Source organism: Alosa sapidissima, chromosome 14 (genome assembly GCF_018492685.1).
Source record: "Alosa sapidissima isolate fAloSap1 chromosome 14, fAloSap1.pri, whole genome shotgun sequence".
Taxonomy (NCBI): domain Eukaryota; kingdom Metazoa; phylum Chordata; class Actinopteri; order Clupeiformes; family Clupeidae; genus Alosa; species Alosa sapidissima.
Window position 1 is genome coordinate 14,040,984 of NC_055970.1, and position 12,500 is coordinate 14,053,483.

General features: G+C 43.7%; 1 protein-coding gene across 3 annotated transcripts in view; it reads right to left on the minus strand.

Moving 5' to 3' along the window:
* rapgef2b (Rap guanine nucleotide exchange factor 2b) overlaps positions 1 to 12,500 on the minus strand; it is a 111,175-nt gene that overhangs the window by 71,738 nt on the left and 26,937 nt on the right. For all 3 annotated transcript variants that reach the window (XM_042061734.1, XM_042061733.1, XM_042061732.1), the window contains exon 2: positions 2,679 to 2,749. In XM_042061734.1, coding sequence (XP_041917668.1) covers positions 2,679 to 2,749 — 71 coding nt within the window. The remainder of the gene's footprint in view (positions 1 to 2,678; positions 2,750 to 12,500) is intronic.

Consider the following 12,500-nt stretch of genomic DNA (forward strand, 5'->3'; position numbering starts at 1 on the left):
CATAGTGACAGTTTCTTAATGGTAGTGAAGTGAAAGTGAAGCGCTGCACCAGTGCCTATAGGCCAGACATGTCAAAGTCAAGGCCCGCGGGCCGGATGAATTATCTACAGCCCCCGGGATGATATTTGATTAGTATTAGAACCGGCCCGCAGGCCACAGCCGCCGGCTGCTGTTTTGCACGCACCAATACTCTATTCCCCACAATGCAACGGTAGCCCACGAACTCACTGCGGCGCCGCAAGTGGGCCTCGACTTCATTATTCATCAGTATTCAGTCAGGGCAAATGACAACTTTCAGCTACCCCACTCCCCAGTGTTGTGCCTGAGCGCGTTCATTGAACGAAAGTTCATAAACTCGTTCATATTTTGAGCGAACGTGAACTGAACGTACTGTATTACTACTGCCTGATGAACGTTATTGTGAACTCGTTCATTCTGGTGTCTGTGAACGGCACGCTCTTTCAGTTTAACTTCGTTGAATAGGGTGCTAGATTTCTACAGAGCCTTCCACAAGAAAACAAACATTTCTGCAATTAGCAGGAAATACTTGTTAATTTGGTGTCATCAAACATAGAGGCATAGAATTAAGTCGTGGTATGAGCGTTTATTCAATGCATGCGTGTGCACTTTGGTAGCAAAGCTAAGCTTCAACCTATTGGAAGACTATTTAATTATGAAACGACATTTAATAGAACGACGTGGATTTATGCAACTTCCATAAAAAAACAGAGCACAGACTATATAAAACACTGTTTGGCATTTAGTATCAAAGTCAGCCAAAAGCTATTAATTAGTCTTAGTTAAAGATCTTCAGATCAGTTTACCATTCACAAAAGCTGGTATTGTGTTTCCTGAATCCTTACATTCAGGCATTCAAATTAAATGTAATTAAATAGCATATAAATATTCTATCAGTGTATGATGCTTGCATGAGGGAAACATTCCAAAACAACGGCACCCATATAACTGCTGTTGTTTTGAGAAGTATTTCTCATACAAGCATCATGCAACAATGCAAAAACAATTAAACTATTGTAGGCCTAATTATATTTTACATTAGTAAAGCAGTACTCTGATGTGCATGTTTTCATAAGCTTTTGTGAACAATCTTAGCACTTTAAACATTGACTGTTTCTGTTATATAGCAATATAGTATAAAAATAATAATAATTGTGATATCATTATGATAATTTGATGGGGGGTGGGTTCATGTAGGTGGGCCCTATGACCCCAAAGTATGCCTTGACTGGGCCTCAGGTCAAAGAAGTTTGAGAAAGGCTGATGTAGACGACAAAGCAGTAAGGAGGCATCATATGATCATTTAAACAAGTTTTATGACAAGGTCGGTGAGGATGGGAAAAATCGTACATTTCTGTGCAAACTTTGCCCGCACTTCAGTCACAGTCATTAATCATTTAATCATTAAAAAAAATACATTACACGTCTTGGTTCAATAGGTTACGTGCAGTCATTTTAATATGTTTTAATAAACATTGAACCAGTCCGGCCCTCGGCTTTGCAAATTTGTTTTTTTGGCCCTCTAATGTATTTGACTTTGACATCCCTGCTATAGGCTATGCTGCGGTGGCGGCTCACTACGACTACGTGATTTACCCTTATAGGCTGGTAACGTTACATGATCCCTACAGACACTTTTTTATTTTTAACCGTCAATAAGTATGAAAATTAGACCGAATCTGACTATTTGTGGTATGCTAGCTACCCGCCACAGTGGCTGGCAAGTTGACCAAATTCACCCGCCAGCGGACAAAACTACCCGCATTTGGCGGGGGGCGGGTGGTTAATTTCCATCCCTGATCCACACACACACACACACACACATCCATTCCACACACACACACAGAGAGAGATAAAGAGAGTTCCTCTGATGTTCTTTAAGGTGAAGAAGGGTCTATTTGCTTTTTCCATGCCGGCATTCCTGAAGACGGCTTCATCCCAGTGCGAGGCCCCATGGGGGCGGGGCTTGGAATGTTGGGAATGTAGTTGAATGTTCTGGAAGCTGGGGTCATGTGGTGATATTGTGCTGCTGGGGCAATCCATGTGTGTGTGAGTGTGTACGTGTGTGTGTGTGAGAGAGAGACAGAGTGTGTCGTGTATGAGTGTGTGTTTACGAATGTGTGTGCCTATGTGTGTGTATGTGTGAGAGAGACAGACAGAGAGAGAGAGAGTGTGTGTGTGTGTGTGTGTGTGTGTGAGAAAGAGTGTGCATGTGTGTGAGTGTGTGTAAGTGATAGTGTGTGTGTGTGTGTGTGTGTGTGTGTGTGTGTGTGTGTGTGGGTGCGAGAGTTTGTGTGTGTGTGTGTGTGTGTATGATGTAAGAGAAAGTGAGTGAGTGAGTGAGTGAGTGAGTGAGAGAGAGAGAGAGAGTGAGTGTGTGTGAGTGTATGTGTGAACATGTGTGTGTGTGTGTGTGGTCAGAGACTAGCTCCAACAGACCCTTAAACCGATTGCAGAGGCCCAGACAACAATGTGACTAACTCACACTACTGATGTCAAGTGTGTTAGAGGGTGTGTGTGTGTGTGTGTGTGTGTGTGTGCGTGTGTGCGTAAGACTGTTACACACAACACTGAGCGCACGCTAAACAGCGGTGTGTCTAAGGAGGCACAAACACACACATAAATACACACACATAAACACACACAGCCATTTGTGTTACCTGAGCTGGTGCTCTCTGAGATTTGACAACGCCTCCATCCCATGAAGATATGAGTACACAATCTCCAGATCCTGAGAGGGGAAGTGAGAGAGAGAGAGAGAGAGAGAGAGAGAGAGAGAGAGAGAGAGAGAGAGAGAGAGAAAGAGATAAGGAGAGGGGAAGAGAGTGATATTTTATTATTTCTTGTGTCTCTTGTCCCTTCCTCTTGGCTCTCTAAGCACCACAACATTTTATTTATTAAGGGATATCCCTGTGCAGGTCTTTACACACACACGGTTTCTGGCCCCCACAACAGGATCCAATGGGAAGTAATTACAGGGTAATTTTTGCCATGGTGTTTTAACCAGCTCATTCGACACCAAGAGAGCGCAATGCTGCTGCTGGCCACTAGATGGCAGTGTAGCACCTCTGCTGCCTGCGGCAGCACAATAAGCAGCATCACAGCTCCACAGCTCCCCTGCTCTGCTGGATGGAATGAGACACTGCAACCCACTGTGGCTTTTCCCCTCAAATATTGCTTCTAAATTCAACATGGAAAGAATGCAAAGGCCATTTCGACAGCTTCAACATGCCCAGTGGGGCTCTGTGTCCAAACCCCTGACCCCAGCTCACACACACACACACACACACACACACAGAGATAGAGATAGAGATAGAAAGAGAGAAAGAGATCGAGAGAATTTTTCATTGCGTAACTATGAAATTGTGATTGATGTGTTTGTGTGTTCTGTGTGTGTGTTCTATGTAAGGCATGAGGGTTCAGGGGGAAATCAGGGGTGGAGGTCCCAGCAGACCAAACACCACCACCAGAGACTCCTCCCCTTCCAATCACCAGAGACTCCTCCCCTCCCACACAGCATACAACAGATCCTCTAACTTACACACACACACAGAGCAGAGTGTGGAGAGGGTAGAGACACGTATGTGTGTGTGTGTGTGTGTGTGTGTGTGTGTGTGTGTGTGTGTGTGTGTGTGTGTGTGTGTCGGTGTGTGTGTGTGTGTTGTTCTGTGTTTATCAGTGCAGCTCCTGGTTGATCTCTGCCTGCCAAGATACCCACATCACAATGCCAGCTTTGTGCTTTGTGTGTGTGTGTTCTTGCCCGCATCATTACACAACTCCACTGGCACCGGAGAGGGTATCCGGGGCAACCCCACTCAAACCAGAGCCCCTGGGTCACCTGCAACAAACTCCACACTCACACTCACACTCACACTCACACTCACACTCACACTCACACTAACACTAACACTCACATAACAAACTCTTACTACATGAAACTGTGGAACGTCATAAAGCCAGGTGAAGGTCCACATTGCATTAAAAGAAGCTGACCTGCATGTGTGTGTGTGTGTGTGTATGTGGCCTTAATAAAAAAAAAAAATGAAGCAATAAGTGCTGAACTGGTTGCATAATTCAGACCTCATCAAAGTGATGAAATGTATGTGTGTGTGTGTGTGTGTGTGTGTGTGTGTGTGTGTGTGTGTGTGTGTGTGGTCTGTCCAATTGGTCCTTAGCTCGGCCGGTCACTATAGCTACAGCCATCCTCTTCATATTTTTGGAAACTTGTGACTTGTTTGGTTTTGTTTATGTAAAGCACATTGAATGACCTCTGTGTATGAAATGTGCTATATAAATTGTTTTTGTTTTTTCCTTTTCACTTGTTTGTTGTTTTTGTTGAAATAAGACTTTGCATGATACAGCAATAACTACAGTACTATTTCAACTTGAATTTGATAGAGAGAAAGAGAGGCAGAGAGAGAGAAAAAGAGAGAGAGGGGGGGGAGAGAGAGGCAGAGAGAGACAGAGAGGCAGAGACAGAGGGGGAGAGAGAGGCAGAGAGAGAGAGAGAGGCAGAGAGAGTAGGGCTGTGCAATTAAATGATTCATCGTGATTATGACTTGAAAACAACATAATCGAAATCTAATTATTATTTTGCTACATTCCGTTTGATAACAACGTGCCCCTTTTGTGTTAAGTTGTCCTGTGCATCTATAAGTATCTATAAGTTGGATTTTTCATTTCCATATTTTTCCTGTTGGATTATAGTTAACATTCGATTTACAAATGTCTAAACATGTACGTTTTGAAAATGGATGACAATTCCAAAATCACTGAGTAATTGTGTTTAATAATCGTGATCGGCGTGAAAACGTGTTTAATAATCGTGATCGACGTGAAAACGTTTTTGCCATCATCGAGCAACACTGAGAGAGAGTCGAGTGAGTTGTGTGACTGAGAGAGTTCATGTGCATGTGTGTGTGTGTGTGTGTGTGTGTCTCTGTGTGTGTGTGTGTGTCTGTGTGTGTGGTGTCCAGTGTCCAGGTCACATGAATATAAATGGCCGCCGCGTCTCCTGTGCCAGAGCAGCCGGAAAGCAGGGAATCCTGGGATAGCGTCTCTAATAGCAACTCAGTGTCACATGACCCAGGTGTCCAAGGTCATGGGTGAGGGGGTCAGACATGTGTAAAGAGGATAAAACGCACGCACATCCAAGTCTGATCCTGGGTGCTGGACAAAAAAATGACGATGAGAAAGAGAGACAAAAAGTCCGCAACACCTGTATACGCTCCCAATAGTTATGTTTTTATTACCGTGACGTTTCGGGCCAGCTCAAGCCCTTCATCAGACGTGAGGGGGTCAGACACACACCCACACCCACACACACACACCTGTACACACCAGTGGCGATTGCTGCTCTTTCGAACAGGGGAAGCTCTGATAAAAATGGTCAATTATTAAATAGATAGATAGATAGATAGATAGATAGATAGATAGATACTTTATTGATCCCCAGGGGAAATTCAAGGATTAATTAATATTATTAAGGTGCTATATTGTTCTTTGAGGGCAAAAATTATCCCAAAACCCAGAATAGGCCAAACAGTAGGCTATAGAGTTGGCATGGCAGACACGGCATAGAACTACACCATTATATAGCGCGCTACCTAACTTAGCCTAAATACACAACTAAAACAAAAGCAAGTCACAAACTCTGTAACTCCACATTAAGGTTTTATTTACAGTATGCTATTTACAAAGACAAATAGAAACCGACTGTATTGCTCCCAAATTATGAGAATTTGAGCTGCAACTTGCCTTGCCTCTCGACTTCACCTGCCAACACTAACGTTAACGCATCCCTTGAACTTGAACCACTTCCTGTCAGATCGCGACATATGCTGTCAATCAAAAAGAGTCCAGCCTCTTTGACGGTTCCTCCAATCATCATACAGAAGCTCGGCGTCTGGGCCACCCCACTGTCCTCTTCTTCCTCCTACTTCTTTACCTCCACGTCCTATTCTTCGGCCTCCTCTAATTCTTACTCTTCTCACTCTTCCTGCTCCCTCCATTGTACCCATTGTACATGACCTGTGGCTTATTTATAGTGCTTAGGCTGATTGCAAAGTGAACTAATTATCTAAAACAGTTTTTACATGAGAAAGTGTGCCAGAGAGTTGGCAAAATAGTGTAAATAATAGCCATTCATGTGTATAGAATTGCTAGGAGTGTGTTGATCATTTGGAAATTGAATGTAAATCAGTGAGATGTGTTTACAGTTCCGCAAAAAGACTGCTGTGCAGTGGATTGTGCCTACAGTTGTACAAAGTGTGTGTTACAAAATTCCAAACTGAATGCAAAGCAGTGTTTGTGCTTTTAGTTTTGCAAACTCAGTGAGTGGTTTTGCTAGAAGTATTAATAGTTTTAGAAATTGTGTTATAAGAATCACGGTTGTTGTCTCCCTGTGCTTAATGAGTACTAAAAGAGTAAGAACATTAGAACAGTTCAAACACTATTCGCTGTATGAAGGAATGAACTTTTTGACCTCACATCACCAGGGTTACTTCTGCCATCCATTTTTATTTTATATAGCGCCTTTCTCAAACCCAAGGTCACTTTACATAGTAGGAAGGCAAGGAAACACAATAACAAACAAACAAAACAATACAACAAAGACAAGTTATCTGTATGGAGCTATGTGTTGGGTGTGGATGGTGTGGGTGTGGTACAGATGCTTACAATGCCAATTGGAACAAGACAAAATGCGATCTGGACAAATTTGGTGAAAATTTATTTTATGAACCACACTAGTGGACCTAAACAGTGTTAAAACCCAGTGTTAGAACCCAAACAGTGTTAGAACCCAGTGTTAGAACCCAAACAGTGCTAGAACCCAAACAGTGTTAGAAACCAAACAGTGTTAGAACCGAGTGTTAGAATGGAGGCAGAGTGAGTGTCGGTCCTCTAGTCACTGCGAAGAGGATTGCCATTGGCGCTGGAGAGAAGAGCATGCAAGCACACGCACGCACGCACACAAAGACACACGCATGCACACACTCACACACACTACACAAGAATGCAAGTACAGATAACACACACCATGGTAGCTATGTCAACTATGGAACTGTTCCTTATGCTACTGAAGGCCAAAGGCTCCTCTCTGTACAGGACACATGCCAACCTGTGTGTGTGTGTGCTGTATGTGTGTATGTGTCTGTATGTGTGTATGTGTGTCTGTGTGTGTGTAGAGAGAGAGTATGTGCATGTGCTGGAGTGTGTGTGTGAGTAGTTTGCCTGTGTGAGTATTTAGTGCAAGTTATCCTTGAGAGAGAGAGTGTGTGTGTGTGTGTGTGTGCGTGTGTGTACGTGTGTGTACATGTCCATTAGTTGTCTGTCCGTGACTCTAGTGACAACAAGAATGAGGATATTTTTATCATTGTCCAGTTGACTGCAGCAGGTGGACCCTATGCATACAAAAGCAAGGTCACAACACACAAACACACACACACACACAAACACACACACACACACAAACGGAGAGAGACTCACACAGCCCCCAGCAATCATCAGCTGGAGTGACTCTTCAGTGTGTTTATAAATCAGCATGTTAAGCAAAATGAAAAAAAGGGCTGGCAGACACACACACACACACACACACACACACACACACACACACACACACACACACACACACACACACACACACACACACACACACACACACATAGAGAGAGAAGGAGAGAGAGAGAGAAAGGGGGAGAGAGAGTGAGAGAGGGATAGAGAGGGAGCGAGAAAGAGCGGGAGAGAGAGAGGGAAAGAAAGGGGGATAGAGAGAGAGAAAGGGGAGAAAAAGAGTAAGAGAGAGGGATAGAGGGAGGGAGAGAAAGGGAGAGAGAGAGGGAGAAGCTGAGAGGAAGGAGAGAAAGAGGATAGAGGGAGAAAAAGGGGGAGAGAGAGGGAGAGTCTAGGGATGACAATGTCACGGACGCTCATAAATATTTATCTGCAGTTGGCAGGCTACAAAGAAAGGGCCTACTTCTTCAGAATAGAGGTGTATGGGTGTGTGTGTGTGTGTGTGTGTGTGTGTGTGTGTGTGTGTGTGAGAGAGAGAGGGAGAGGAAGGGGTAAGGGGGAATAGCCCTGAATACCTTTTAATGGGCTGAGCTGTCTGAGGAGTGGAGAGAACTAGGGGCTGGGAGAAAGGGACAAACACACACACACACACACGCACACACACACCAGGGCTCGAAATTAACTTTTTTCCTCAGTGTCCCGCAGCTGTCCCCAATTCTACTTGGTATTGTCCCGGACTGAACCACCTGTTAACCAAATTCAAGTTATTGGGTTTTTTTTTCCATTCTACATAATAAACAGCATAATAATCTTGTTATTCTACTATATGATAAACAACAGCATAATAATCTGTAACTTGTATCACTTAATTGACTCATTCTGGTCCATTATGTGAGTTCTCAACACTTAATTTATTAAACACCATTTTATGAACATTAATCAGCTGTCTCTCCTACACAACACAGTCAGTTCCAGAGGTTCCCCTCACTCAGTTCCAGAGGTTGCCCTGTACACTCTCATTGTGCGTTATTTTTTTGATGTTGCGCTAGACTTTCTCATGGACAGGGTTGTAAACATTCCGTCAGTAACCTATATTCACGAGTCTTTAATGTCAGTGTCAGTGTGGCGAGAGGTCATGGCCACAGACATCAATGAAAACACTCACCAGTAGCCAGGCAAATTACTGTTAAAGTACTGTTAAAATAGGCTACTCTCCGATAGCCTAATGACCACAAAGCTGTTAAAATAGGCTACTCTCCGATAGCCTGGGAAATTACCACAAAGCTGTTAAAATAGGCTACTCTCCGATAGCCTAATGACCACAAAGCTGTTAAAATAGGCTGCTCTCCAAAATTAGTTTGTTTTCTCAAGAATAGCCTATAGCTTTAGAACAGCGAAATGTCAAATGCTAACTTTGCAAACTGTTTTCATAGTTAGGCTACCTTCCTACCATCTTTTTGTCAAATCACAGTTGCAGTCCTGCCTAGCATGGTATTGGTGATGTTTCGTCTGTCACTGACAGAAAACACGGCAGTATTTTAGTAAGAGAAGACTATCATATCGTTTTTTTAGAACACAAGTGTAACCTTACAGCATCAGTCAAAAATGTTCACAATGTCATGAAAACAAATGTCATTCCCCGGCCTGCCTGCCAGTTATGTAAAGTTAACCGAAGAATATCGGAAAGTGACCCATGACCGCCAGTGCCCTATTTTCACCCTTTTGTGCCGACCCATGTATCACTTTATATTCACTTCTATACAAACCAAGATGACAGATTCCTAAAGAAAAGCAAGCACCCAGCCCATTAGGGTATCTTATACTGTATTGTACCAAAAATGACATTGTACAGTGATTCGAAGAGCAGTAAATAGTGTTGTAAGGCTGCGTGTACAAAACCGCTTCTTTAGAGGTCAGCTGGCTAACGCTGCTTTTGTTATGCCAGGTCAAACCTGTTGTATTTCCGCTGTTAATATTATTATTATTATTTTTTTTAATATATTTTTTTTGGGCTTCCTATGCCTTTAATTTGATAGGACAGTGGAGAATGACCGGAAGCGAGTGGGAGAGAGAGTCGGGGTGGGATCCGGAAAGGACCACGGGGCGGAAATCGAACCCGGGTCGCCGGCGCACAGCGCAGGCGCCCCAGCCAGCCGCGCCACAGCTGGGGCTGCTAATATTGCTTTGATCATTTTATTCAGACGAGAAAGATATGTTTAGATTCCCATGTGAAGAGTTTAGGAAAGAAAAACCTATTTTGAAACTTGCTTTGCCATTTTTTCTACTGTCCCGGACATACACACGCACACACACACACACACACACACACACACAGCAATTTCCATACCATGAGTGCCGTGTGTGTATGTGTATGTGTGTGTGTATGTGAGCTCGAAATTAACAATGTCCCAACGATGTAACTATGTAACGACGCACTCGCACACACTTTCCTACAAGCTGTACGCACTTTTTTTAGTTTGTTTGAGTTTGCATGTTTGTTGCCATAGTGCACACACACACACACACACACACACCCCGAAATACACACAGACACCTCACAGACACACACAGCCAGAGCCCAGGAGATGTTGCAATGAGATGATGGCTGGAACGCTGTTCTTCTTCTCACCGCCACACACGCACACACACACACACACACACCGCCAGAGCCCAGGAGATGTTGCGATGAGATGATGGCTGGAACGGTGTTCTTCCTCAGCTACCTCCATTATTCATGCCGTACACTACTCTGAATAATTCAGCTGCTACGCAGACACTCTCCTCTCCCTCCTCTTCTTCTCTCCTCTTTTATTCTCCTCTAGCCTCTTCTTCTCCTCCCCTTCTCAGCTCGCTACGCCAACACTCTCCTCTCCTCTTTAATTCTCGTCTAGTCTCTTCTTCTCCTCTCCTCTCCTCTTCTCTTCCTCCTCCTTTCCTCTCCATTCCCATCCTCCTCCTCCCCTCTCTCTCTCCCTCCTCCTCTCCAAGCATTGCATAGAAGATGACAGGCTAAATTGCTATTAAATCCGCTTAGCGTGACAATGCTGCGCAAATTTGTTCAAAACTGCTGCTTAAAGTTAACTCTGCTAAGGTCTTATCACAACATAGTACATTAAGGAGACTAAACTAAGTTAAGTTATGCAATCAAGCAGTATCTCAAAGCTAATGTTAGAATACTGTTTGGATGTCGAGTTTAGTATGCTTACTTACAGCTGCTTGTCAATTCCGTTACTCATGCAGGGCTCATTTTATTGACTCTGACACTGAATGTTTGCAAAATCCCGATGTAAATGGAAAAGTGTTTTCCAAGACTCAAAAGTGCTTGTCCCAAGGAGAAGTACGAACCTTTATTTTAACTAACTACATAGAAAATGTTATGAATTGCATCCACACATCAGCAGACAATCCTAACCCCCCGCCACAAATTCAATCAAATTCTGTGGGAAACACTGCTGCTGCTCCTCTCTCTCTCTCTCTCTCTCTCTCTCTCTCTCTCTCTCTCTCTCTCTCTCTCTCTCTCTCTCTCTCTCTCTCTCTCTCTCTCTCTCTCTCTCTCTCTCTCTCTCTCTCTCTCTCTCTCTCTCTCCTTTCTTGTCCTCCTCCTCTCCTCATCTCTCTCCTTTCTTTTCTCCTCCTCTCCTCTTCACACTTCACACCAGTGATCTGATCATCTGAAGGTGTTATCTGCGAATGATTCCTTAATGAGCAGCTGGGCTGCCATCATCACTGACGCCGCTAATCAGGCAGTGAGAAATGTCAGAGAAAGAGAAAGAACCTCCCACCCAACCCCTTCTCATTAGGTCAGGCACAGCTGTTAACATCTGTGTCTGCATCATGACATATCAGCTTAGACGAAAATAATGACCAGTAGAACTTTAGGAAATCCCATTCAAATCAATGGAGCGTTCTACTTGCATTGTGAAGAGCCATATAATAATAATTATTAATTCATATTGATGCAAATTACTTTCTTCCAAGACATAGAATTGCTCCATATGCTTCTCTTCAAAGATTTTGATTGCTTCAGATACACCATATATTTCTACTCCTTAAAACAGCCATATGGATGTTCAATAATTTCATGATATTAATAAAAGTACTGTTAACACAGTGCAAAGACGAGCAGAGTAAAGAGAAATGTTTTTATTTCTTAAAAAATAGTCTACCTTTTATAGAATGTAACTTTTGCACAAATATGCACTACATTTCAATTTAATGGTCCACGACTTGAACATTTCGTTTTGGCCCGGGGCCCTCCACCAGCCCTACTGGTTCTCAAGCAGCCTGCAGAGTGCACAAGGTTCTACTGGTTCTCAAGCATCCTGCAGAGTGCACAAGGTTCTACTGGTTCTTAAGCATCCTGCAGAGTACACAAGGTTCTACTGGTTCTCAAGCACCCTGCAGAGTGCATAAGGTTCTACTGGTTCTTAAGCATCATGCAGAGTACACAAGGTTCTACTGGTTCTCAAACACCCTGCAGAGTGCACAAGGTCCCATTGGCTTTTAAGCATCCACAAGGTCTTCAGTCATTAAACCAGACACATGCATACCCACGTCCAGATGCTAATTCCAGTTCATACCAGCACGCACGCACAGACACACGCACACACACTAGTTATGATATTCCTTTTGCTGTGGTTATGAGGGTTAGGGTTATGATGTGCTAAGTGTTGCCTGCTTGATGGTTAGGCCCCTTCCACAGCATGCCTGTGTGTGTGTGTGTGTGTGTGTGTGTGTGTGTGTGTGTTTCTTTCTCCTATCAGAGCCTATTACCTCTGATACTCTAAGGTAGAGGTTTGTTGCTAGGGAACAGGAGTTGACAGTCTGCTTGCTTCCTGCCTATGCACCAATGTGTGATGCCCGTGTGTGTGTGTATGTGTGTGTGTGTGATGCCCGTGTGTGTGTGTGTGTGTGTGTGATGCCCATGTGTCTGTGTGTGTGTGTGTGTGTATGTGATGCCCATGTGCGTG